General features: G+C 44.0%; 1 protein-coding gene and 1 long non-coding RNA gene across 3 annotated transcripts in view; one reads left to right on the top strand and one right to left on the bottom strand.

Annotated features, from left to right (window-relative positions):
* Positions 1–24,564, top strand: part of rfx6 (regulatory factor X, 6) — a 41,543-nt gene extending 16,979 nt beyond the window's left edge. For both annotated transcript variants that reach the window (XM_061900879.1, XM_061900880.1), the window contains 20 exons: positions 2,409–2,708; positions 3,874–4,030; positions 4,097–4,220; positions 4,363–4,424; positions 6,488–6,565; positions 6,662–6,689; positions 6,980–7,087; positions 7,156–7,233; positions 7,310–7,423; positions 7,490–7,539; positions 7,636–7,795; positions 7,872–8,016; positions 9,439–9,548; positions 9,642–9,759; positions 10,365–10,487; positions 10,555–10,761; positions 12,560–12,860; positions 17,054–17,394; positions 17,465–17,665; positions 24,263–24,564. In XM_061900879.1, coding sequence (XP_061756863.1) covers positions 2,570–2,708; positions 3,874–4,030; positions 4,097–4,220; positions 4,363–4,424; positions 6,488–6,565; positions 6,662–6,689; positions 6,980–7,087; positions 7,156–7,233; positions 7,310–7,423; positions 7,490–7,539; positions 7,636–7,795; positions 7,872–8,016; positions 9,439–9,548; positions 9,642–9,759; positions 10,365–10,487; positions 10,555–10,761; positions 12,560–12,860; positions 17,054–17,394; positions 17,465–17,665; positions 24,263–24,423 — 2,805 coding nt within the window. In that variant the 5' untranslated portion in view covers positions 2,409–2,569 and the 3' untranslated portion in view covers positions 24,424–24,564. The remainder of the gene's footprint in view (positions 1–2,408; positions 2,709–3,873; positions 4,031–4,096; positions 4,221–4,362; positions 4,425–6,487; positions 6,566–6,661; positions 6,690–6,979; positions 7,088–7,155; positions 7,234–7,309; positions 7,424–7,489; positions 7,540–7,635; positions 7,796–7,871; positions 8,017–9,438; positions 9,549–9,641; positions 9,760–10,364; positions 10,488–10,554; positions 10,762–12,559; positions 12,861–17,053; positions 17,395–17,464; positions 17,666–24,262) is intronic.
* On the bottom strand, positions 4,090–10,500 carry LOC133553075 (uncharacterized). Its single transcript, XR_009806835.1, has 3 exons — positions 9,425–10,500; positions 7,259–7,363; positions 4,090–7,060 (listed from the first exon to the last, which is right to left on the bottom strand). It is a non-coding gene; the product is annotated as an uncharacterized LOC133553075 (long non-coding RNA).
* Positions 24,565–26,938: the final 2,374 nt, after the last annotated feature.

Genomic DNA, 26,938 nt, shown 5'->3' with positions numbered 1-26,938 from the left:
ATCGGGTTCTTTTGGCTCATAGGACTCCGGAGGCAGTGGACGGGTACCGACGGGCCAAGCGGTGTGCAGCTTTAGCGGTCGCGGAGGCAAAAACTCGGACATGGGAAGAGTTCGGGGAAGCCATGGAAAACGACTTCCGGACGGCTTCGAAGCGATTCTGGACCACCATACGGCGCCTCAGGAAGGGGAAGCAGTGCACTATCAACACCGTGTATGGTGCGGATGGTGTTCTGCTGACTTCGACTGCGGATGTTGTGGATCGGTGGAGGGAATACTTCGAAGACCTCCTCAATCCCACCAACACGTCTTTCTTTGAGGAAGCGGTGCCTGGGGAATCTGTAGTGGACTCTCCTATTTCTGGGGCTGAGGTCGCTGAGGTAGTTAAAAAGCTCCTCGGCGGCAAGGCCCCGGGGGTGGATGAGATCCGCCCGGAGTTCCTTAAGGCTCTGGATGCTGTGGGGCTGTCTTGGTTGACAAGACTCTGCAGCATCGCGTGGACATCGGGGGCGGTACCTCTGGATTGGCAGACCGGGGTGGTGGTCCCTCTCTTTAAGAAGGGGGACCGGAGGGTGTGTTCCAACTATCGTGGGATCACACTCCTCAGCCTTCCCGGTAAGGTTTATTCAGGTGTACTGGAGAGGAGGCTTCGCCGGATAGTCGAACCTCGGATTCAGGAGGAACAGTGTGGTTTTCGTCCTGGTCGTGGAACTGTGGACCAGCTCTATACTCTCGGCAGGGTTCTTGAGGGTGCATGGGAGTTTGCCCAACCAGTCTACATGTGCTTTGTGGACTTGGAGAAGGCATTCGACCGTGTCCCTCGGGAAGTCCTGTGGGGAGTGCTCAGAGAGTATGGGGTATCGGAATGTCTTATTGTGGCAGTCCGCTCCCTGTATGAGCAGTGTCAGAGCTTGGTCCGCATTGCTGGCAGTAAGTCGGACACGTTTCCAGTGAAGGTTGGACTCCGCCAAGGCTGTCCTTTGTCACCGATTCTGTTCATAACTTTTATGGACAGAATTTCTAGGCGCAGTCAAGGCGTTGAGGGGTTCCGGTTTGGTGGCCACGGGATTAGGTCTCTGCTTTTTGCAGATGATGTAGTCCTGATGGCTTCATCTGGCCGGGATCTTCAGCTCTCACTGGATCGGTTCGCAGCCGAGTGTGAAGCGACCGGAATGAGAATCAGCACCTCCAAGTCCGAGTCCATGGTTCTCGCCCGGAAAAGGGTGGAGTGCCATCTCCGGGTTGGGGAGGAGACCCTGCCCCAAGTGGAGGAGTTCAAGTACCTAGGAGTCTTGTTCACGAGTGGGGGAAGAGTGGATCGTGAGATCGACAGGCGGATCGGTGCGGCGTCTTCAGTAATGCGGACGTTGTATCGATCCGTTGTGGTGAAGAAGGAGCTGAGCCGGAAGGCAAAGCTCTCAATTTACCGGTCGATCTACGTTCCCATCCTCACCTATGGTCATGAGCTTTGGGTCATGACCGAAAGGATAAGATCACGGGTACAAGCGGCCGAAATGAGTTTCCTCCGCCGGGTGGCGGGGCTCTCCCTTAGAGATAGGGTGAGAAGCTCTGCCATCCGGGAGGAGCTCAACGTAAAGCCGCTGCTCCTCCACATCGAGAGGAGCCAGATGAGGTGGTTCGGGCATCTGGTCAGGATGCCACCCGAACGCCTCCCTAGGGATGTGTTTAGGGCACGTCCAGCTGGTAGGAGGCCACGGGGAAGACCCAGGACACGTTGGAAAGACTATGTCTCCCGGCTGGCCTGGGAACGCCTCGGGATCCCCCGGGAAGAGCTAGACGAAGTGGCTGGAGATAGGGAAGTCTGGGTTTCCCTGCTTAGGCTGCTGCCCCCGCGACCCGACCTCGGATAAGCGGAAGATGATGGATGGATGGATGGATGTATGTGTGTGTATATATGTATATACAGTACATGTATATATGTGCATAAATGTGTATATACTGTATATGTATACATATATTTATATGTATATATATTTGTGGGTATATATGTACATATATTCATATGTGTATATATGTTCATATGTGTGTATATATATATATGTATGTATAAATGTGTGTGTGTATATATATATATATATATATATATACAAACGTTTGTGTATACACATATATATATATATATATATATATATATATGTATATATATATATATATATATATATATATATATGTGTGTGTGTGTGTGTATATATACATATATATGCAATCATTTGCATTAATGTTTCCTGTACATGGTGAGTGCAAAGAGAAAGCTGACTAGATGGACAGATGGATGAGGCCTTTCTTCAGTTAATGATTAAGAATCTCTTCTGTAAATATGAAGCGAGCATCCACAGCTTCATTAGACGGGCCTGCTCTCCCTGTTTATTATCTTCTCTGCTTTATCACAGCTCAGCACCGAGGCCCTCTTCCACCTGCTTCTGGCTCCAACACTGGATAAAGCTGACCAAATAAAAGATGCTGGGCCTGCTGTCTTCTCGAAAGGAAGGCGTCAAGCGGCACCAATGATTGAGCAGATCTGGACTCTGTTTCCTTCTCTGTTTCCGTGACCATGCCGATGAAACGCAGCAGAGAGACTTCAGCCACTGATGGACTCTTTCCTGTCCACTCTTTCACCAAACCTTTGGAGGAAAATGAAACCAATGGATCCTCAATTTTTCATCTGGAGGATGACTCTGGCATCAAATCAGGTAAAGGCCCAATTGTTGTTATTATATTGAAGGTTTATTTTCAGACATGTTTTTAACATGTTTTATTTAATTATATCCCTTTTACATGTCAATAACTGGTCATTCATTCATTTTTAACATGTTGACACTTTTACAATATTGGTAGTGTTCAACCAGTAAATGAATGTTTAATGTGTTAATAGAGTTTAGTTGTCTCTCTGATGGAAATTTTACCTGACAAGGACAGAAATAAGCCACTGGGTGCTGCCACAACTAAATAAAAAGGGACAAACTGCTACATTTTTCACCAATATGTTGTAGACATGTACATTTGGATAAAAATAGTAGCCAAACATCCACAAAGATCCCTTAGTCTTAAAATTGCTTGAAATGTAATGTTGCCTCAAGTGGTTGAAAAACAATATTTTAATGTATAGAATTTTTTTAAAGGTTTCAAATTATTACAATTTTTAACTGTTTTTTTCAGCTGTTTGAGTGAAGAGTTTGCTTTTTAAGTGATGAATAAAGTTGGACATTTATAGACTTGTTGTTTTTTAAAGCAGTGGTTTTCAAAAGATAGTGCTATAGTATACTTAAGGCACCCCATTGTTACTTGATGTTAAAATGTACTATATACAATCTAGAATTACCGGGGGAAATATGTATTTGATCTCTTGATTTTGGTAAGTTTGCCTCATTTAAAAGTTAAGAGAGTGACAAAATACAAAAAAACAATAATAAATAAAGTTTATAAAAAAAAATTGTAGTCACAATCAACAGCATTTCTTTGTAATAATTGTGTTTTGTAATAAAGGTGTATAAAGGTTTATTTCTTTGTTTTCATATTAAGTAATCTATATTTGTTCTCAAACGACACCTGTTTTTTACAGTCATAAATCACAGCCCTGGGTTTTTACATCTTTTCTTTTTCAAACTAATGTACTTTTTTCTACTGAAGGGATACTTTACTGAAGAAAATACTGTAGTCCACAGGGTGTACGTCCCGTGAGTAAGGTTGAGAACTTGCACTGCTTTAAAGCATATGATGACGTCCTTCTTGACAGGACAGGTTTATTTTACTTCACTGTGGCAACGCATCCCTCTCCTGCAACTGTGCAATAAATTGTATTTTTATGTGATTAAATATAGTTGTCAATGGTTCTGTGTGTGTGTTCTGTGTCCTCAGAGGCGGACACCAGCAACGAGATGGCCTCCTCTGAGGAAGACCGGGATCAAGACCAAGACGTGGACCCGAACGCCAAAACCAGCCCCCCCTTTCCCAGGAAGAGCATCATTAAGATGGGCAAAGACAAGAAGAAACAGACACAGCTCACCCTGCAGTGGTGAGGAGGCGAGTAATAGTCATATTTTATTAATAATATTGTTACTATTGTGTTTTTTGTCAACAGGCTGGAGGAAAACTACATTGTGTGTGAGGGTGTGTGTCTTCCTCGCTGCATCCTCTACGCTCACTACCTGGACTTCTGTAGAAAGGTCAAACTAGAACCGGCTTGCGCTGCCACTTTTGGAAAAGTATGTTGAGCGACAGAACATTTCAGAATGTACTCAGTGCTGTTTCTAAAGTCATTATTTTCGACGACTGAATGATTGAGATAGTTACATTTTTATTTATCTTTCTTTCTTTTCTCCTATAATACTTGCATGAATTCTTCAGACGATACGACAGAAGTTCCCTCTCCTTACTACAAGAAGACTTGGAACAAGAGGACATTCCAAGTGAGTTTGAACACTCCTGCAGTTTATTTTCTGATACACTGTTGTAGGTATAACGATACAAACCCCGTTTCCATATGAGTTTGTAAATTGTGATTGATGTAAATATAAACGGAATACAATGATTTGCAAATCATTTTCAACCCGTATTTAGTTGAATATGCTACAAAGACAACATATTTTATGTTCAAACTGATAAACACTTTTTTTTTCGCAAATAATAATTAACTTTAGAATTTGATGCAAGCAACATGTGACAAAGAAGTTGGGAAAGGTGGCAATAAATACTGATAAAGTTGAGGAATGCTCATCAAACACTTATATGGAACATCCCACAGGTGTGCAGGCTAATTGGGAACAGTTGGGTGCCATGATTGGGTATAAAAGCAGCTTCCATGAAATGCTAAGTAATTCACAAACAAGGATGGGGCGAGGGTCACCACTTTGTAAGCAAATTGTCTAACAGTTTTAGAACAACATTTCTCAACGAGCTATTGCAAGAAATTTAAAAGTTTTACCATCTACGGTCCGTAAAATCATCAAAAAGTTCAGAGAATCTGGAGAAATCACTGCACGTAAGCAATGATATTACGGATCTTTGATCCCTCAGGCGGTACAGCATCAAAAACCGAAATCGGTGTGTAAAGGATATCACCACATGGGCTCAGGAACACTTCATAAAACCACTGTCAGCAACTATAGTTGGTCGCTACATCTTTAAGTGCAAGTTAAAACTCTACTTTGCAAAGCCAAATCCATCCATCTCCATCTTCTTCCGCTTATCCGAAGTCGGGTCGCGGGGGCAACAGCCTAAGCAGGGAAACCCAGACTTCCCTCTCCCCAGCCACTTCGTCTAGCTCTTCCTGGGGGATCCCGAGGCGTTCCCAGGCCAGCCGGGAGACATAGTTTTCCCAACGTGTCCTGGGTCTTCCCCGTGGCCTCCTACCGCTTGGACGTGCCCTAAACACCTCCCTAGGGAGGCGTTCGGGTGGCATCCTGACCAGATGCCCGAACCACCTCATCTGGCTCCTCTCAATGTGAAGGAGCAGCGGCTTTACTTTGAGTTCCTCCCGGATGGCAGAGCTTTTCACCCTATCTCTAAGGGAGAGCCCCACCACACGGCGGAGGAAACTCATTTCGGCCGCTTGTACCAGTGATCTTATCCTTTCAGGCATGACCCACAGCTCATGACCATAGGTGAGGATGGGAACGTAGATCGACCGGTAAATTGAGAGCTTTGCCTTCCGACTCAGCTTGGCTGGGCCCGAGCTCACCTAAGATGGACTGATGCAAAGTGGAAAAGTGTTCTGTGGTCTGACGAGTGCACATTTCAGAACAAAGAGGAAAATAACCATCCTGATTTTTCTAGGCGCAAAGTTCAAAAGCCAGCATCTGTGATGGTATGGGGATTTATTGGTGGCCAAGGCATGGGTAACTTACATACCTGTGAAGGCACCATTAATACTGAAAGGTACATACAGGTTTTGGAGCAACATATGTTGTCATCCAAGCAACGTTATCATGGACGCCCCTGCTTATTTCAGCAAGACAATGCCACACCACGTGTTACAACAGCGTGGCGTCATAGTTAAAGAGTCCGGGTACTACACTGGCCTGCCTGCAGTCCAGACCTGTCTCCCACTAAACATTATGAAGCCTAAAATAAGACAACAGAGACCCCGGAATGTTGAACAACTTATGCTGTACATCAAGCAAGAATGGGAAAGAATTCCACCTGAGAAGCTTCAAAAATGTGTCTTCTCAGTTCCCAAACGTTTATTGAGTGTTGTTGAAAGAAAAGGTGATGTAAGACAGTAGTGAACATGCCCTTTCCCAACTACTTTGGAATGTGTTGCAGCCATTAAAATGTAAGATAATTATTATTTGCAAAAAAAAAATAAAGTTTATGAGTTTCAACATCAAATATCTTGTCTTTGAAGTGGATTCAATTGAATATGGGTTGAAAAGGATTTGCAAATCATTGAATTCCATTAATATTTACATCTAACACAATTTCCCAACTCCTATGGAAATGGGGTTTGTATATTAATCATGTTATACGGCAGGTATCATTACTATGGCATCGGCATCAAAGAGAGCAGTGCCTACTATCACTCGGTCTATTCTGGTAAAGGTTTGACCAGGTACTTTACTTTCAATTGCTTTACTTTGGTCAACATTGACAATTTCCAAATGTTATGATTAGTTTTACGTATAAAACTTCACCTTTTCTTTGACAGATTTTCCGGGAGCAAGCTAAAGAATGAGGTAACATCTCACACACGTTTCTTATATCTGTAAATGTATGCTTCGCTTTAAAAAATAATGTTACTATGCTACCAGCAGGTATAGTAACTCTGAGCTATGGTATCATTTAAGTCTTTACAAATGTCAATTTTATTGTAAAATGTTTTATATTTTGACACTGTTCAGTTCACCGGGAGATAGCTACAGACACTTCCGCTTGCTTACAGGAAGTTGGTCTTTTTGCTGGCCAGAGTATGTTTGTTGTAAAAGTTTGAGACCCCTGATCTAAAAGATGTGTATATTCTGGGCAGGGAGGATTCACCAGAAAATATTCTCTGAGCTCCAAAACTGGAACGCTGCTGCCAGAATTCCCCAGTGCTCAGCATCTCGTCCTGCAGGGAAACACCCCCAGAGACAAGGTTGTTAAACCAAACACTTGATCTCCCAATGATTTTAGAAAGCTCATGAAGTCATGACATATGTGCAGGTGGACACTCTGATCATGATGTACAAAACTCACTGCCAGTGCATCCTAGACAACGCCATCAACGTCAACTTTGACGAGGTGAACATATCGGACTTGCGGTTACCTTTAGAGACAACTTCAATGATTGGTCTGCTTTTGATTTTCTTTTTTGCAGATCCAGAACTTCCTGCTGCACTTCTGGCAGGGCATGCCCGACCACCTGCTTCACCTGTTGGAGAACACGGTGGTCGTCGACATCTTGTGTGTGTGTGACTCCATTCTCTACAAGGTGGCCAACACACACCCAGCATGCTATTATTGTCCATACATTACCAACACATTTGCAACCTTTCAGGTTTTGACTGATATTCTAATACCTGCCACAATGCAAGAGATGCCAGAAAGGTTAGTAATATATTTGTATGCAAAATATTTGATAGTTTTTAGAAAAACAATAGAATTTGCATCACCACAATATCAAATGTTTGTGTTTTTAATTAGTCTCTTGGCAGACATCCGAAACTTTGCCAAGCACTGGGAGCACTGGCTGGCCTCTTCCCTGGAGAACCTTCCAGAAAATCTTGCAGCCAAGAAGCTCCCCATCGCACGCCGCTTTATCTCCTCCCTGAAGAGGCAGACATCCTTCTTGCACCTCGCGCAGGTGATGCACAGAATTCAACTTGTTAACATCTTGCAGACCAAGTCAACTTGTCATGGTGATGATGTAATCGCTGTAGATTGCTCGCCCGGCGCTCTTTGACCAGAACGTGGTGACCAACATGGTGCTGGACATTGACAACGTCGATCTTCACAGCATAAGCCTGCAGTCTCTCCTCAGCATCACAGCCGCTGTCGACCACGAGCACGACGCCTACTCTGAGCGTGAGTTTCCCTGTCAATTATTACCTCCTCCAAGGAGTTAATATTGAAAATAACTTGACAGTATTATCTCCACCGAGTGTTTTGTCCAAGTCCTGGCTTTTATCTTTGCCAATAAAATAAGTATTTAAATAAAATATTCAATATCACTACCAAGGAGCTTAATTTGCTGAAAATATGCAAAAATACCACCACCAAAGGTGTTACATTTTTAGGCTGAGTGCTCAAAATTACCTTCACCAAAGATGTAATTCATTGAAATTATGCAATAGTACCTCCACTGAGGTTAATTTATGGAAAATATGTGATAGTACATCCACCAAGGACGTTAATTTATGGAAAATATGGAGTTTGCATGTTCTCCCCGTGACTGCGTGGCTTCCTCCCACCGCCAAAGACATGCACCTGGGGATAGGTTGATTGGCAACACTAAATTGGCCCGAGTGTGTGAATGTGAGTGTGAATGTTGTCTGTCTATCTGTGTTGGCCCTGTGATGAGGTGGCGACTTGTCCAGGGTGTAAATTGCCTTAAATAAATGATAAATGGGTTGTACTTGTATAGCGCTTTTCTACCTTCAAGGTACTCAAAGCGCTTTGACACTACTTCCACATTTACCCATTCACACACACATTCACACACTGATGGAGGGAGCTGCCATGCAAGGCGCCAACCAGCACCCATCAGGAGCAAGGGTGAAGTGTCTTGCTCAGGACACAACGGACGTGACGAGGTTGGTTCTAGGTGGGATTTGAACCAGTGACCCTCGGGTTGCGCACGGCCACTCTCCCACTGCGCCACGCCTTCCGCCCGAAACGCAGTTGAGATAGGCTCCGGCAAACCCCCGTGACCCTGAAAGGGACAAGCGGTAGAAAATGGATGTATGTATGTAGCATTACCTCCACCAAGGAGATTTATTCATAGAAAATATGTTACAGTACCTCCACAAAGAAAAGTAATTTAAAGAAAATATGTAACAGTACCTCCACCGAGGAGATTTATTTATAATTAATATGCAATTGTACCGCCACAAAAGGAGTTATGTTTTGCCAAAACAATAGAGCTCATGTTAAGAGGAAGTTTGCAATATTACTACCTCCAAGTAGGTTCAGTTACTGGAAAGATTCATTATTACCTCCCCCATGGAGATTCATTTACTGGAAGTATACAATATTAGCTCCAGCAAGGAGATTCCTTTACTGAAAATATTTACTATTGCCACCACCAAGGGAAGTTCAATTACTGTAAATATTCAATATTACTGCTACTAGATGTAAAGTTACTAAAAATATTCAAAATTAACTCCACCGAGGAGGTTCAATTACTTAATGTATTCAATATTATCTCTGCCGAGAGTCGTTTACATGACCAGGATGAGTTTTTTTCAATTTATTCCTCTATTGTTGTACATACTTGTTTTCCTCCAGACGACGCCATCACTGTCTTCCAGGAGCTAAAGGAACTGCTGAGGAAGAACGCTACAGTGGAGTCCTTCATCGAGTGGCTGGACTCGGTAGTGGAGCACAAAGTCATCAAGGTGTTTTAATCTAAATCACCCTGCAAACACCAGAAAGTTGACTCACACTTGTTTTTTTCATTTTTTTTTTTTGTTTTCTTTGTGGGCAAGCAGCCAAGCAAGCAGACGGGTCGCACGGTGAAGAAGCGAGCTCAGGAGTTCCTGCTCAGGTGGAGCTTCTTTGGTGCCAGAGTCATGCACAACCTCACGCTCAACAATGCCTCCAGCTTTGGTCAGGAAAGAACCACAATCCATTTCAACAGCACAATTTTGCACACATGAATGAGACACAACCTGGAAAAATGTTGCATTATTTGTATTAGGATCAATCATTTGGAAGGTCAGTTTTGTGCGTCCGTCTTCTAAACACACACACACGCAGTGCATTTGTACAATGGCATCATAAATTGTAATGGCCCCACTGGTCTTGATTAAACAGTCTTATCTCGGGGTCGTGTGCTCGCTGTTCAAACACGGTGTGTGAATAAACACCGACCATTTGTCTGCTTCCTCCCACTAAGCCCCAAAAAAACGCTCAAACACACCAGCTGTCACCCTGCTGGACAAACTGAGGAAGAACAAGGTCCTGTGTTCTGATCCAGGAGCATCTGTGGATTATTTCCTTTTAATTAGGTCACACACCTCTCTAGGGAGCCCAGCAATTAAAGCCTAGGCTTTTGGTTTAGAACAAGCACAATTACCAATTGAGCTATCCAGCAAAGTATTTCTTCCATTAAGTTTTCTTTAAAATTGTATGATTTGATTATTTGGTTGATGTTTGGCTTGCCTTGAGGACCCCTGGTCAAAAGTAATTACTTCTATCTGGGTTGTTCTCAGGTTCCTTCCATCTGATCCGGATGCTGCTGGATGAATATATCCTGTTGGCTCTGGAATCTCAGTTTAACAACGAAAAGGAACAAGACCTGCAGAACCTTCTGGACAAACACATGAAGAAAGCAGGTATGGATGACAATAAAAAAAGATCCAACATGGACTGTAGTTGAGGCAGATTTGTTTGCTATTTCAGGTGCAAGTAAAGCCGCCTTTCTGGCCTCTCCCAGTTCCTGCTTCTTAGCCAATCGCAACAAGTCCAGCACCACCGTCGACCAATCGGTCAAAAGCGAGTCCCCAGGACAGCCCACCTACATGTCTGTGTCCACCAGTCAGCAGCAAAGAGACGAGACTAGCGCCGGCATCTACTCGACGACAGATTCTGTTGCCTACCCTGGGCCAGGTATCCATCCACAGTTATTGTGATGCAGCATGTGCGGACAAAATAAATTGTGGGGTTACTCTGTGTACAAACCCCGTCCATATGAGTTGGGAAATTGTGTTGGATGTAAATATAAACGGAATACAATGATTTGCAAATCCTTTTCAACCCATATCCAATTGAATACACTACAAAGACAAGATATTTGATGTTCAAGCTCATAAACTTTTTTTTATTTTTTTGCAAATAATAATTAACTTAGAATTTCATGGCTACAACTCGTGCCAAAGTAGTTGGGAAAGGGCATGTTCACCACTGTGTAACATCACCTGTTCTTTTAACAACACTCAATAAACCTTTGGGAACTGAGGAGACACATTTTTGAAGCTTTGCAGGTGGAATTCTTTCCCATTCTTGTTTTATATACAGCTTAAGTTGTTCAAAAGTCCGGGGTCTCCGTTGTAGTATTTTAGGCTTCATAATGCGGCAAACATTTTCAATGGGAGACAGGTCTGGACTACAGGCAAGCCAGTCTAGTATCCGCACTCTTTTACTATGAAGCCACGCTGTTGTAACAAGTGACTTGGCATTATCTTGCTGAAAAAAGCAGGGGCGTCCATGATAACATTGCTTAGATGGCAGCATATGTTGTTCCAAAACCTGTATGTACCTTTCAGCATTAAGGGTGCCTTCACAAATGTGTAAGTTACCCATGCCTTGGTCACTAATACATCAAAAGATGCTGGCTTTTCAACTTTGCACCTAGAACAGTGCTGATGGTTCTTTTCCTCTTTGGTCCGGAGGACACGACTTTCACCGTTTCCAAAAAACAATTTGCAATGTGGACTCGTCATACCACAGAACGAACACCTTCCCACTTTGCAGCAGTCCATCTTAGCTGAGCTCAGGCCGAGCGAAGCCGGCAGTGTTTCTTGTGGGTGTTGTTGATAAATGGCTTTGGCTTTGCATAGTAGTTTTAACTTGCACTTACAGATGTAGCGACAAACTGTAGTTATTGACAGTGGTTTTCTGAAATGTTCCTCAGCCCACGTGGTGATATCCTTTACACACTGATGTCGCTTTTTGATGCAATACCGCCTGAGGGAACGAAGGTCTTTTATATCATTGCTTACGTGGAGTGATTTCTCTAGATTCTCTGAAACTTTTGATGATATTATGGACCGTAGATGGTGAAATTCCTAAATTCCTTGCAATAACCTGTTGACAAATGTTGTTCTTAAACTGTTTGACAATTTGCTCACGCATTTGTTCACAAAATGGTGACCGTTTCCCAATCCTTCTTTCTGAATGACTGAGCATTTCACGGAAGCTGTTTTTATACCCAATCATAGCACCCACCTTTTCCCAATTAGCCTGCACACCTGTGGGATGTTCCAAATAAGTGTTTGATGAGAATTCCTCAACTTTATCAGTATTTATTGCCACCTTTCCCAACTTCTTTGTCACGTGTTGCTGGCATCAAATTCTAAAGTTAATGATTATTTGCAAAAAAAAAAAAAGTTTTTCAGTTTGACCATCAATATGTTGTCTTTGTAGCATATTCAACTGAATATGGGTTGAAAAGGATTTGCAAATCATTGTATTCCGTTTACATTTACATCTAACACAATTTCCCAACTCATATGGAAACGGGGTTTGTACATACATAATTAAACGCCATAGTTTTTTGTGATTAATCGCATGAGTTATTGTATTAGAATGTTTTCTTTTTCCTAGGGGGTGTTACCAAAAAAGAAAATAATTGAGAAGCACTGGTCTTAGCAAAGATGTCAGTCCTGGTTGACTCTGTCTTTCCCAGGTGGTCCCATGGACTTCTCACAGGTTTCCACCTCCGTCATGACGCCCCCCATCTCTCCAGCGGCCTTGGTGCACAGAGGCTCCGTCATCAACCAGGGACCCATGGCGGGAAGAACCCTCACATCTTCCTCTTTGACCTCCACCTCTACATCATCCTCTTCCTCGTCTTCCTCGTCTTACTTCTCCACACTGACCTCCATGACCCAGCCCAACCCCTGCACCACCTTCCCGGAGACCCTGTACCCCTGCTCCACTTACTTTCCTGCAGCCGGCGCTACCTCCAACTACCAGCCTGGACTCAGGTCACTTTTCATATCCATACAGCTGTATTATGACGTGCGACAGCGTTCCTTTTTGTGCCATGCCCCCTCTGGTTACCCCACATATTTTCAGTTATATTTAGGTCTGGGCTCTGTTCCTAAACCTTATTACTTATCTTCTGGTGTAGCCATTCTTGCGTTACATGATTTAGATACGCAGTAATTGAACCACCATGGTCTCAAACCTAAAATGTATGTAGTTAACGTCTCCCCACACTACATCCCAGCAGGCACAAGTCATTGATACAACGTTGATTATACATCTACAGTTCAGGCCAAAAGTTTGGACACACCTTCTCATTCCAATGTGTTTTCTTTATTTTCCTGACTATTTACATTGTAGATTGTCACCGAAGGCATCAAAACTATGACACCTGTAAAGTAAAAACCCAACCCTCTTGAAGCTCATCGAGAGAATGCTAGGAGTGTGAAAAATAGTAATGAGAGCAAAGGGGGGCTAGTTTGAAAAACCTAAAATATAAAACATGTTTTCAGTTATTTCACCTTTTTTTGTTAAAGGCCTACTGAAATGAGATTTTCTTATTCAAACGGGGATAGCAGGTCCATTATATTTGTCATACTTGATCATTTTGCGATATTGCCATATTTTTGCTGAAAGAATTAGAAGAGAACATCGACGATAAAGTTTGCAACTTTTGGTCGCTAACAGAAAAGCCCTGCCTTTACCGGAAGTTGCAAACGATGACGTCACCCGTTGAGGGCTCCTCACATCCTCACATTTTTTTTAATGGGAGCCTCCAACAAAAAGAGCTATTCGGACCGAGAAAACAACAATTTAGCCATTAAGTTGAGCGAGGATGAAAGATTCGTGTTTGAGGATATTGATAGCGACGGACTACAAAAAAGACAAAAAAAACGTGATTGCATTGGGACGGATTCAGATGTTTTTGGACACATTTACTAGGATAATTCTGGAAAATCCCTTATCTTGCTATTGTGTTGCTAGTGTTTTAGTGAGTTTGACAGTACCTGATAGTCGGAGGTGTGTGTCCACGGGTGCCTTGACGCCAGTGTCTCAGGGAAGTCGACGGCAGCTTTATGGACGGCGCAAGCTCAGCTTTTCTCCGGTCAGAAGCGACTTTTTACCACAATTTTCTTACCGAAACCTGCTGGTTGACATTTGGTCGGGATCCATGTTCGCTTGACCGCTCTGATCCATAGTAAAGTTTCACCTCCGGGAATTTTAAACAAGGAATCACCGTTTGTTTGTTTGGCTAAAGGCTAAAGCTTCCCAACTCCATCTTTCTACTTTCACTTCTCCATTATTAATTGAACAAATTGCAAAAGATTCAGCAACACAGATGTCCAAAATTCTGTGTAACTACGCGGTTAAAGCAGACGACTTTTAGCTGTGTGTGTGCGCAGCGCTCATATTTCCTAACAGTCCGTGATGTCACGCGTACACGTCATCATTACGCGACGTTTTCAAGAAGAAACTCCCGGGAAATTTAAAATTGCAATTTAGTAAACTAAAAAGGCCGTATTGGCATGTGTTGCAATGTTAATATTTCATCATTGATATATAAACTATCAGACTGCGTGGTGGGTAGTAGTGGGTTTCAGTAGACTTTTAAGTACATAACTCTACATGTGTTCATTCATAGTTTTGATGCCTTCAGTGACAGTGTCAAGAAAATAAAGAAAACCCATTGAATGAGAAAGTGTGTCCAAACTTTTGGCCTGTACTGTATGTTTTTTAAAACTGACTTCTAAACAACATTGCAAAATGGTTGTCCTTGTAATGCCTAACATTGGATCCATGTTGTTGGTTGGAAAATGAACAAATTTCAATGGTCAAGTCAACGTCACAACCTGACATTGAATAAATGTCCTCAAAAAGCATGTTGTTTTAACGTGTTTTGTGTTATAGAGTATTGGTTGGGAAATTACCAAATTTCAATGGTCAAGTCAACGTCAGAACCCGTCCTTGATTAAACGTCATCAAAAGCATGTTGTTCCAACGTTAGGTTTGAATTGCTCAATGTCAGGACCTAGTTCAACAAGTTCTCAAGGTTGTTTTAATGTCTTGTGCTCGCCGGGACGGGAAAAGTATTGGGACACGTCATTTAATGAATGAGTCAGAAGTTGGACTGGACTTCTTAGTTGTCAAATCTTAATCTTAGCGAGACATTTAAAAAAATGTATGCCTCCAGCTTTGTGGGAACACATTGGGCAAGACCCTTTTCTTTTTCCCTGTTCTCAAAACAAGCTCCATAAAGGCATGCTTGGAGGAGTTTGCTCTGGAAGAACTACAACAAGTCATACATCGGTGACCTCCAACCTCACAAATGGACAAAATCCTTAGACACATTCCAAAATTGGTTGTGCGACGTAGCTTTTAACATAAAACACTTACACATCAAATCAACAGCGATTCATCCATCCAACTTCTTCCGTTTATTTGGGTATACTGGGGCAGCAGCCTAAGCAGAGAAGCTCAGACTTCCGTCTTCCCAGCTAACTCGTCCAGCTCCTCCCCGGTCCCAGCCTGAATGCCTATCGTGGGAGGCGTCTGGGAGGCATCCTGACCAGATGCTCAAACCACCTCATCTGGCTGCTCTCAATGTGGAGGAGCAGCGACTTTAATCCAAGATCCTCCCAAATGACAGAGCTTCTCTCCATATCTCTAAGGCAGAGCCCTGCTACTCTCGGGAGGAAACTCATTGCGGCCGCTTGTACCCGTGATCTTGTCCTTTCGGTCACAACCCAAAGGTCACATAGGTGAGGATAGGAAGGTAGATCGACCGATAAATTATTCCACACCATGACGGATAGATTCAGGGTCCGCCTCACTGCAGATGCCGCACCGATTCGGCCGTTGAACTCAGTGATCTCAGTGCTACGCTCGGAGTGCTTCACCAAGTTGATTACATTGTTTTTGATTATTTATTTATTTAATTTACTGAAAATAATCCACTACTACTTCTACACGTCGTTCTCACTCACTTTCTACTTTCCCACGGTTGGAGAACAAAGTTATGTGGATTTCTAGCTATAAGCATGACCGAATGATTTGGGCGGATATTACGGTCTTCACTGTGGCATTTACTATCAATAAATCAATCAATCAATCAATCAAAGTTTACTTATATAGCCCTATATCACGAGGGTCTCAAAGCCACAACGACATCCTCGGCGACCGGTACAATGGACCTCGAGTGGCATAATACTGTGAGAGTCCAGTTCATAGTGGGGCCAGAAGGAGATCACCTTGAGTGGAGACAGGTCAGCAGCGCAGAGACTTCCCCAACTTATGCACAGAGTGGTCCACCCTGGGTCCCGACTTTGGACAGCTAGCGGCCTCATCTGTGGTCACCGAATCTGTGCCACCCCTCTCCACAAAAGATATACCAGCTAATGGCGGGGATGCTTTTAACTCAAATGTTTGCTTGCGACTTCAATCATTAAAAAATATCCATGAGACACAGCTTATCTTAAAACTCAACTCCTAAGTTGGGGCACTCTTAAAGGAGCCTTAAAATGCAAAACCAAATGTTCTTACCTATTGGTACAAGTTTTTGTGTATTTCGGATCTGAATAAGCCCCGAAAATATGAATTTAAACCATGGAGGCATGGTGAAGATATTTAAAAAAAAAAAATCTTACTTGCCTTCCTTCATAGTTCCTCCAAAAAAGTGTTTGGAATTTGACCAATTCGTGATTTTTTTCCCATTGGGGACGTCCGTGGATATCTCCATAATACTCGAAGAGCTTTGTGCGAGTCCACCATTGTAGTCCAAAGTTGTTTTCCTTTATCCTGTCGTTATGGGGCAGACTGGCTCATACATGGACACGCATCCTCAACTCTTACCATTTCTAAAACAAAGTAGCATATAGTTTTGATTTATATCTGTAAGTAGACTCCATATGGAAGCGCTAAAAACTACAACATGGTAGAAGACGCAGTCAAACTGGAGACATGTGGATAAAAGGGTCTGTGAAACATAATCTATGCAGAATTTTGACCAAAGAACCACCATTAAATGTTATGTAGACCACGAGGAAGTTTTTTAAAGGTGGAAAAAAATATTATGATAGGACCCCTTTAAATTGCATTACCACGATATCTGTTCTCCTTTCCTGTACACCCCCATGTGTTGACAAGGAAGCATCACTACTTCAGCTTTATTTCTTCTTGTGTTTTCCACATTCAGGCCTCAGACCGGGAGTCTGTGTCAGGCAACATCCTTGTCCTACCACCTCTCCTCTCGCTACACCTCTTTTGGCGACCAGCACCCTTTGTCCCCCAAAGACGTCTTCTACCCAGACGGCCACCATTTCCCCTCCGGCAGTGCCACTGCTTGCTCCCTGACTCCTTATGCCTCCTCGCTCAGGCCTACTTCCGACTACGGCTCGGGCTCTGATCCTATCCTCGGCAATCAGGGTCTGGAGGCTCAGACAGCAGCTCAGATCCTGGACTCTGCTGAGGGCTTTGGATTTGGACTGAACCACAGCAGTGGCGGGTGTCAAGCGTATTCAGCGGCAGGGCAAAGTGGTAAGACCATACCAAACATACAAATTAATCTCCACAATAAACATGAACATAATATGGCCTCCTGCCTCAGGTTACTATGGTAATAACAGCTACCTGGACAGCCAGCGGATGACACCGCTGGTGGACCAGCACGTCTCGGTCATCAGCAGTGTGGGCAGCCTGCGCTCCACTTTTCCTGCAACATATTCAGAGGTCCACGACCCCCTTAACATCCTGGATGAGCCAGGAAAGAAAATGGGGACGTTCTTCTCTGAGGTGGAAAGTATGACAGGTAAATGTCACACACACACACACACACTTTGTGGCTGTAACAAACTGTAGGTCTGCATCGAGTCATCGATTCATTTGATTGGAGAAAAGCTTCAATTTGCATTTTGTATAGTAATATACGCATTAATTGTTTCCGCAAGACTGCCTCAATAGAGCGCATATGAGAGCTGTGCATTCTGTGTGTGTGCGCATGCGTGTAGCGGGACCAGCGGAGTACCAAGCTAAAAGAAGAACGCATAGGTAAAAAGAGAGCAAAGGACCCAAAGAAGACCAGAGAGATTTTGCAATCATTATAAAACTAAGAGCAGACATGGTGGTGAAATGATTGCACTGTCAAATTGAACTGACATTTCAAAACAGCATTTACATCGATGATACAACATTACCAGAACACATCCTGCATATTTAAGAGCAGCAAACAAGCAGGACCAAGGTAAAAGACAATTTTGTCAGCTAATGCTTGACCTGCATAAAAAAAAGGATTTTATCCAAAGACATGGGGACATGTGAGGACATGTTAGCAGCAGTTTTGTCTGTTTATTCTAACAAGTTTTTCCAAAAATCTACATATGGTACTGTTTGTGTTAAATTGGTAAATACCTACACAATTAGTTTGGTTCTTTATTATCTATGACCTGGTTTTAGGGCACATAGTTTTTTTTAACTGCCTTTTTTTTTTTAAATAGGTAATATATAATGATGCTACCATAGTAAAAGTGCAATTTCAATGTTATGTGTATTCATATGATGAAATAGTCATTAGAAAAACCCTTGTTCATTTAAACTATTTTCTCTAAAATACACAGTGAGGCAAGGAAATGTGTTTTATTAGATTACTCGATCAACAAAAACAAAACACTTGATAGATTACTCGATTACAAAAATAATCGATAACTGCAGCCCTACTGTTAAATTCCGCTTGCATTGGGGACAAATGTTAAAGTTAAAATACCAATGATTGTCACACACACACTAGGTGTGGTGAAATTTATCCTCTGCATTTGACCCATCCCCTTATTCACCCCCTGGGAAGTGAGGGGAGCAGTGGGCAGCAGCGGTGCCACGCCCGGGAATCATTTATGGTGATTTAACCCCCAATTCCAACCCTTGATGCTTAGTGCCAAGCAGGGAGGCAATGGGTCCCATTTTTATAGTCTTTGGTATGACTCGACTGCTGGATCTGATGGGCAACATATATACACAGTATATAGATGTATCCACATATGTATGTATATGTATATATTGTGGTACCCGGATTCTCACCAAGACACAGGAGGGTGTTTGCAAAAAGCCGGAAAGGGCATTTATTGCACAAGTCTTTGTAGGAAGGGTAGGGTGTGGGATAATTAACTTAAAGTGTCCATTAATAAACATAAAATTCTCCCATCCGGGGCTCTCAATCCTGCACACAGCACACTTCTTTACTCTTCGTAGTTAATAACCTATCAAACAAGAGAAAACATAATATCAGAAAACATTTCACTATTGTTAATGTCCTTAGTGGTGAAATAGTGGATGTCTCACTTACCGCCTGATGAACCTGCCTTGACACAAGGGAGAGCCAGACCTGAATGAGGCAGAGTTAAGAACTGTTTGTAGCTGAGTCCCACCTGGTCGCGCAGCTGGTGGCACTTCAGGCTGATTGAGGAGGTACAGGGGAATGTACCGCCCCTCGATGATGTGGCCAAGGTTGGGGCGTTGTCTTCTGTGTTCCACTCTGCCTCCATGCCCTGGTTCCTCCCCTGTGAGGTGCTTACCTGTCGGGCGGTGCTTGAGTGAGACTCTACATATCCCCCCCTTAAGCCCGCCGGTCGGTCCGGGAGCTTCTTTGTCCTCTTCGTAGAGCCGAGACATGGCGTCTGCATGTGGAATTGCCTTACCAGGCTGATATTCCACGGTGAATTGGTAGTTCTGTAGTTCCAGGGATTACTAAGGTGAAGGTCCTACCTCATAGGCAGTAGCGGAGGTGGTGTATGGCCCATTTCACTGCCAAGCACTCTTTTTCCACTGTGGCATAGTTTCGCTCATGGCTCTGAAGCTTGCTACTAATGAATGTCACTGGGTGCTCTTCTCTGTCCACGAGCTGGGCGAGCATGGCTCCAATGCCCGTGCCTGAGGCGTCAGTGTGGAGGATGAACGGCTGGCTGAAGTCAGGGGCTTTCAACACCGGTTCTTCACACAGGGCTTTCTTCAACATCTGGAAGGCAGTCTCGGCCTCAGCCGCCAGATGACATAATGGGGCAGTTTGTTCCTTGTCAGTTCATAAAGCGGTGTTGCAGTCGTAGAGACATTTTTAATAAATTTTTGACAATATGATACCAGGCCAATAAATTATTTTACTTGCTTTTTTGTCAAGAGGCGGGGGCATTCCCTGATGCGCTCCACTTTGCGTGCCTGGGGTTTCACGCAGCCTCTTCCGATTGTGTAGCCAAGATAATCAGTCTCAGTCAGACCCACTCGGCACTTCTTAGCGTTGACGGTCAGTCCGGCACGTCTAAGGGCTCCTAGAACCGCATCAAGATGCTGGAGATGAAGAGACCAGCTGGTGCTGTGAATCACAATATCGTCTAGGTAGGCGGCTGTGTATAACTGGTGGGGCCGTAGAACTCGGTGCATCATCCTCTGGAATGTTGCCCGGGCCCCGTGGATCCCGAACGGCAAGACGGTGTATTGGAATAGCCCCTCTGGTGTGGAGAAGGCCGTTTTGGGTTTCGCCCTTTCCGACAATGGCACCTGCCAGTAGCCCTTTGTCAGGTCCAGGGTGCTGACGAACCGAGCGGGGCCGAGCCGCTCTATCCGCTCATCTACTATGGGCATGGGATAAGCATCACACAGTGATATCTCATTTAATTAGCGAAAGTCATTACAAAATTGCAGGGACCCGTCTGGTTTTGACACAATAACAATCGGGCTGGACCATGGACTATGAGATTCCTCTATTACTCCAAGTTCTAGCATTTTCTTTACCTCTTCTTTTATAGCCGCCCGCCTGGCTTCTGGGATTCGGTAAGGCCTTTGTCTTACCACTTTTCCAGCTTGGGTCTCAATGTCATGTTTGATCACCTGGGTCCTTCCTGGCAGTTCCGAGAGTCGGTCCTGGTTCCGTCCCAGAAGTTCCTTTACCTCTTGCCTTTGTGACGGGGAGAGGTCCTCTCCTATAGGTACCGGAGATTGGTCTGGGGAGAGTGTACAGTTAAAAACGCAGCAGATGGCAACGGCTCTGCCGCATGCCATTTTTTCAGAATATTTACCTGATAAATTTGGTGGCCTTTCCCCCGGCCTGGCTGGTTTACCTTTTAGTTGACGGGCCCGATTCTCTCAATTACCTCATAAGGCCCCTGCCATCTAGTCAAGAACTTGCATTCGCTGGACGGAACCAATACCAGCACTTTTTCCCTAACTTGGAACTCTCGGAGTCTGGCACCTCTGTTATATGTTCTTGCCTGTTCTCTTTGGGATTTTTCCATATGTTCTCTTACCATTGGCCAGATTTTGCGAGCCCGGGCTTGTAGTTGGGCAACATGGTCGATCACACTGCGGTGTGGCGAGGGTTGGTTCTCCCAGGTATCTTTCGCAATGTCCAGCAGGCCTCGGGGACGTCGTCCATAAACTAGCTCAAAGGGGGAGAAGCCAGTGGACGCCTGGGGCACCTCTTTGATGGCAAAAAGGACATATGGAATGAGGTGATCCCAGTCTTTCCCGTCTTCGTCGGCTACTTTTTTTAGCATCTTTTTCAGGGTGCAGTTGAAACATTCCACCAGGCCATCTGTCTGAGGGTGATATACAGAGGTCTGTATGTGTTTTACTTTCAGCCATTTGTACAGCATGGTTAGCACTTGTGACATAAAACATGTGCCCTGGTCCGTTAGAACCTCATCTGCGATCCCCACTCGGCTAACCATCATAAACAGTTTGTGTGCTATTGCTTTGGCTGAGGCTGTGCGTAATGGTACAGCCTCAGGATATCGGGTGGCATAGTCTACTATTACGTATGTAGCGATGTCCTCTGGCTGACTTCGGGAGTGGTCCGATGATGTCCATTGCCAGACGTGAGAATGGGGTGCCGATGATGAGGAGCGGTACAAAGGGGTTTCGATACGTGGGTTTGGGTGCAGTCTTTTGGCATTCGGGACAGTTCTTGCAGAAGTCTGCTATGGCTCGTTTCACACCAGGCCAATAGAAGCGGGTTATTACGCGGTCATATGTCTTTTGTACACCAAGATGAGCTCCCAGCTGATGAGTATGGGCAAGATAAAGCACTCGGGAGATATGAGACTTGGGCACCAGCAGTTGCTCAATTATGTCCCCGCCCTTGGTTAACACCCCTCTATAGAGAAGGCCATTTTTAATAAAACGGTGAATTAAGTGCGCTCATCCCTTCACATTTCTGTCCGTCAATTTCCACAACTTGTTGGCGGGCTAAGCTGAGGTTCTGGTCATTCCACTGGGCCGTGGCAAACTCGCCCGTTTCAGGGTTGCTGCTCTCTTCTGGCACAGGGAACTCCACAAAGGGGTCCCCTTCCTCTTCTGTCTTCTCTTTTCTGCTCTCCCGTTGCTCCTCTTCGGCTGAGCTGTCACTCAGTGGGGCCTATGACGAGGGCCTAAACGCAGGGCAGCCTGCAAGCGGTCTCATACTTTTGAGTCCATTGTTGCGGAACGGCACCTGGAATGTAGCTTGGGGTCCAGTAACGGCCAAAGAGTACACAGTCAGACCCAATAAGTAGTGGTACAGGCAGGTTTGGTACCACTCCAGCTGGTACCTCGGGGTGTCTGAATGCGAATGTGGCTCAACGGATACTGGCGGACATCTCCATGTACGCACGTCACTGGAACGGTGTCCTTGCTGAGTGGTCCAGCCAAGTCAGCGTGTACCAAGGTCACAGCGCTCCCATTGTCCAGCAATGCATGTGCATCGGTCCCCCTATCTTTACTGGAAGGCTGGCATGTTGTCCTTGTCCACTCCCCGTGTGGAGGCATGGTTTGCCTGCATCCGAGCTGGGGGCTGTGGCCATGGAGACATCACGGTCGCGTTCCGGACACGCCCAAGACATGTAGTCCGGGTGTCCACACACGTAACATTTCCGCTGTGGGGGCCGACTGGGCCTCTCAGGGGCAGCGCCTCAAGATCGGTGGCGCTCTTCAGCGGTTGCGGCCTAGCCTCTCTTCCCCGGTAGCTCTGGTCATTTCAGTGCGTGTGGCTCTCAGCATTTCCATGCTCACTTGGTGGTTCTCTAATAAGGCCACCAACTGCTCCACAGTTGGAGGGCTTACTTGTGCGGCATGTTTTCGGACATCAGGGGAAAGGCTCGGATACAGCGGTCTATCGCCAGTTGGTCTACGGAGGGGGTGTTTCCTTTGCTCGTTAGCCAACGGTGTGTTAGGCGGAGCAGTGCGGCTACCTGCGGTCGCGGTGACTGTGTGGGCTGAAAGGTCCAGTTGTGATATCGTTAGGCCCTGGCAGGCAGACTGCACCCTTGACTGTCGAGAGTGGCTTTCTTTAGTTTCTTGAATTCTCGAGCATCCGCCAATGCCAAGTCACTACACACTCGCTGGGCTTCTCCAGTGAGGAAAGATGCTAGAATGGATCCCCATTCAGCTACCGGTCACTTTGCCCGGGCCACAGTGCTCTCAAATAAATCTAAATAGGCTTCCACATCATCCTCACCCAATAGTTTAGTTAGGACTGCAGCGGGTGCCATTGTACTAGCCACATCTTTAGCAATCTTTTTTACTCGCTCTTGTACTGCACCTTGAAGTTCAGCTTGGCTTTTTAACAAAGCACTCAGTGCTTCTGTGTGTGACATTGTGGGAGGTTGGTGTGAATCAGATTGCCCACATTCTCCACCATATGTGGTACCCGAATTCTCACGAATACACAGGAGGGTGTTTGCAAAAAGCCGGAAAGGGCATTTCTTGCACAAGTCTTAGTAGGGAGGTCTGGGTGTGGAATAATCAACTTAAAGTGTCCATTAACAAACATAAATTTCTCCCATCCGGGGCTCTCAATCCTGCACACAGCACACTTCTTTACTCGTCGTAGTTACTAGCCTATCAAACAAGAGAAAACATAACATCAGAAAACATTTCACTATTAATGTCCTTAGTGGTAAAATAGTGGATGTCTCACTTACCGCCTGATGAACCTGCCTTGACACAAGGGAGAGCCAGACCTGAATGAGGCAGGGTTAAGAACTGTTTGTTGCTGAGCCCCACCTGGTCGCACAGCTGGTGGCAGTTCAGGCTGATTGAGGAGGTACAGGGGAATGTACCGCCCCTCGATGATGTGGCCAAGGTTGGGGCGTTGTCTTCTGTGTTACACTCTGCCTCCATGCCCTGGCATACATGTGTGTGTGTGTGTGTATATATATATATATATATATATATATATATATATATATATATATATATGGTAGTGTCTAGGGCCACTAACTTTTAATGTCCTTTACTGCCACCGAAAGGACTGGAATGGAACGGTATAGTCTTTTCTATTCTACCTCCACTAAGGGACATAGCTGACTGTGCGCACACACAAATCAAGAGTCACACTTCCAAACCTTTCCTGTCATGTAAACATAATATCAACTTTCTCCCCCGCCAGGATCTTCCCCCTGCATGTACGCTGTCTCCTCTCCATTCGCCTCCCAGGATGCACTTCCGTCCCAGCAGTGTGCAGCCACGTCCCACGCTGATGTGCAGGACCTGGTGTCTTGTCTACCCCCTATCAACACTGTCTTCATGGGTGCCAGCGGGGTGCTCTGACGACTAAAAGAAGTCGATAAAGACACGAGTGGCTGGAAGGTACAGGAGCTTCTTCGTTGTTCAAGTCCTGCATGCAGCTGCTGTTGGTATGAGCTGTAAATAGAAAGTGCGAGGAAAAGACAACCTTTTTTGTTTGCTTCCAGAGGGAAGTTGCACTTTTCACAATAAATGTCAATAATCTGAGAAGGACTGAAGCCTGGCAGTCATTCAGTAGCATGCATTAAGTACTGTACTGTCCTGTACAGTAAAATCCTCAACAAGAAGACCATATTCCTTCTAGGACTTACTGTATCAATCCGATAAGAAGCATCCCTCTCAGGCACTCGGATGGAGGCGAGGGGGGACAGATGGCAGCGTATGTCACCATTACAGCATCCCCACCTTAAAATACTTTAATTACTGAGTCAATAATGGCGCCAACAATTGGCTCAGCTTTGGCGTGAAAACAACAGAAGGTCCAAGGCAAACTTTAGGCCAATGGTTAACCACAAGATGAGGACGGACCATTTCCATATGTGTCTATATGACACTTTTGTCCAGCTAAGATGATCCAACAATAGATTATGTATGTGTGTGTATATATATATATATATATATATATATATATATATATATATATATATATATCCATCCATCCATCCATCCATCCATTTTCTACCGCTTATTCCCTTCTGGGGTCGCGGGGGGCGCTGGCGCCTATCTCAGCTATAATCGGGCGGAAGGCGGGGTACACCCTGGACAAGTCGCCACCTCATCGCAGGGCCAACACAGATAGACAGACAACATTCACACTGACATTCACACACTAGGGCCAATTTAGTGTTGCCAATCAACCTATCCCCAGGTGCATGTTTTTGGAAGTGGGAGGGAGCCGGAGTACCCGGAGGGAACCCACGCATTCACGGGGAGAACATGCAAACTCCACACAGAAAGATCCCGAGCCTGGATTTGAACCCAGGACTGCAGGAACTTCGTATTGTGAGGCAGACGCACTAACCCATATATATATATATATATATATATATATATATATATATATATATATATATATATATATATATATATATATATATATATATATATACATATATAGATAGATAGATAGATATGAATATATCTATATATACTGTATATAGATTATATATATATATATATATATATATATATATATACGTATATATATATGCATATGTGTGTATATATATGTATATATATATATATATATATATATATATATATGTATATATATATACATATATAGATAGATAGATGGATAGATAGATATGAATATATCTATATATACTGTATATAGATTATATATATATATACGTATATATATATGCATATGTGTGTGTATATATATATATATATATATATATACCCTATTTCCTTGAATTGCGGCAGAGCATATAGTATGCGCCTGCCTTGAATTACTGCCGGGTCAAACTCGCTTCGCAAAATAATTAGCGCATGCTTAGTATTACCGCCTGGTCAAACTCGTGACGTCACGAGTGACACTTCCCCTGTCATCATTTTCAAAATGGAGGAGGCTGATTTCAATACTGGTAATTTGAAATCGCACAAGAGCTATTCAGTAAGATTTAAGGTCCAAACTTACATCACACTAAAAGTTTTACTGCATGCCTTTAGTGAGTGCCGGGGAGAGAAGAGGTTTTAAAATAATTAGTGCATGCTTACTTTTAGCGCATGCCTTTGGTAAGCCCAGGAGTGAGAAGAGGTTTTAAATTAATTAGCGCCCCGGCGGCAATTCAGGGAAATACCGTATATATATATGATATATATATATTGTGTATATAGTGTATATATAGATAGATATATAGAGATATATATATATGTACATATCGAGATATACATATGTGTATGTATATATATATAAAAAGATACGTATATAGAGAGATCAATAGAGATGTGTAAATATATCAATATATATATTTATATATATATATATATATATACATATATAAGTATGTCTGTGCATATATATAAATACTGTGTGTGTGCACGTGTGTGTGCATATATACACAAAACGAATAGATACGCAACACTTGTTATTGCTCCCATGTTTCATGAGTTGAATTCAAAGATTTAAAACTATACACAAAAGACGTATTCCTCTCAATTATTGTTCACAAATCTGTCCAAATCTGTGTTTCGTGAGCACTTCTTCTTTGCCAACATAGTCCATCCCACCTCACAGGGGTGGGAAATCTAGATGCTGATTAAACAGCATGATTATTGTACACGTGTGCCACGCTGAAATGTGCAGTTTTACAACAGATGTCGCAAGTTTTGAGGGAGCGTGCATGCTGACTGCAGGAATGTCCACCAGAGCTGATGCCGGTGAATTGATTGTTCATTTCTGTACGGGCCTCACAACTGCAGACCACGTGTAACCACACCGGTCCAGGACCTCCACATCCAGCAGATGCACCTCCATGATAGTCGGAGACCAGCCACACGGACAGCTCCTGCAACCACTGGTTTGCAAACCCAA

Source organism: Nerophis ophidion, linkage group LG05, assembly GCF_033978795.1.
Source record: "Nerophis ophidion isolate RoL-2023_Sa linkage group LG05, RoL_Noph_v1.0, whole genome shotgun sequence".
Taxonomy (NCBI): Eukaryota; Metazoa; Chordata; class Actinopteri; order Syngnathiformes; family Syngnathidae; genus Nerophis; species Nerophis ophidion.
The sequence above is the reverse complement of the archived record's forward strand: the minus strand, read 5'-3'. Positions and strand labels throughout refer to the sequence as shown.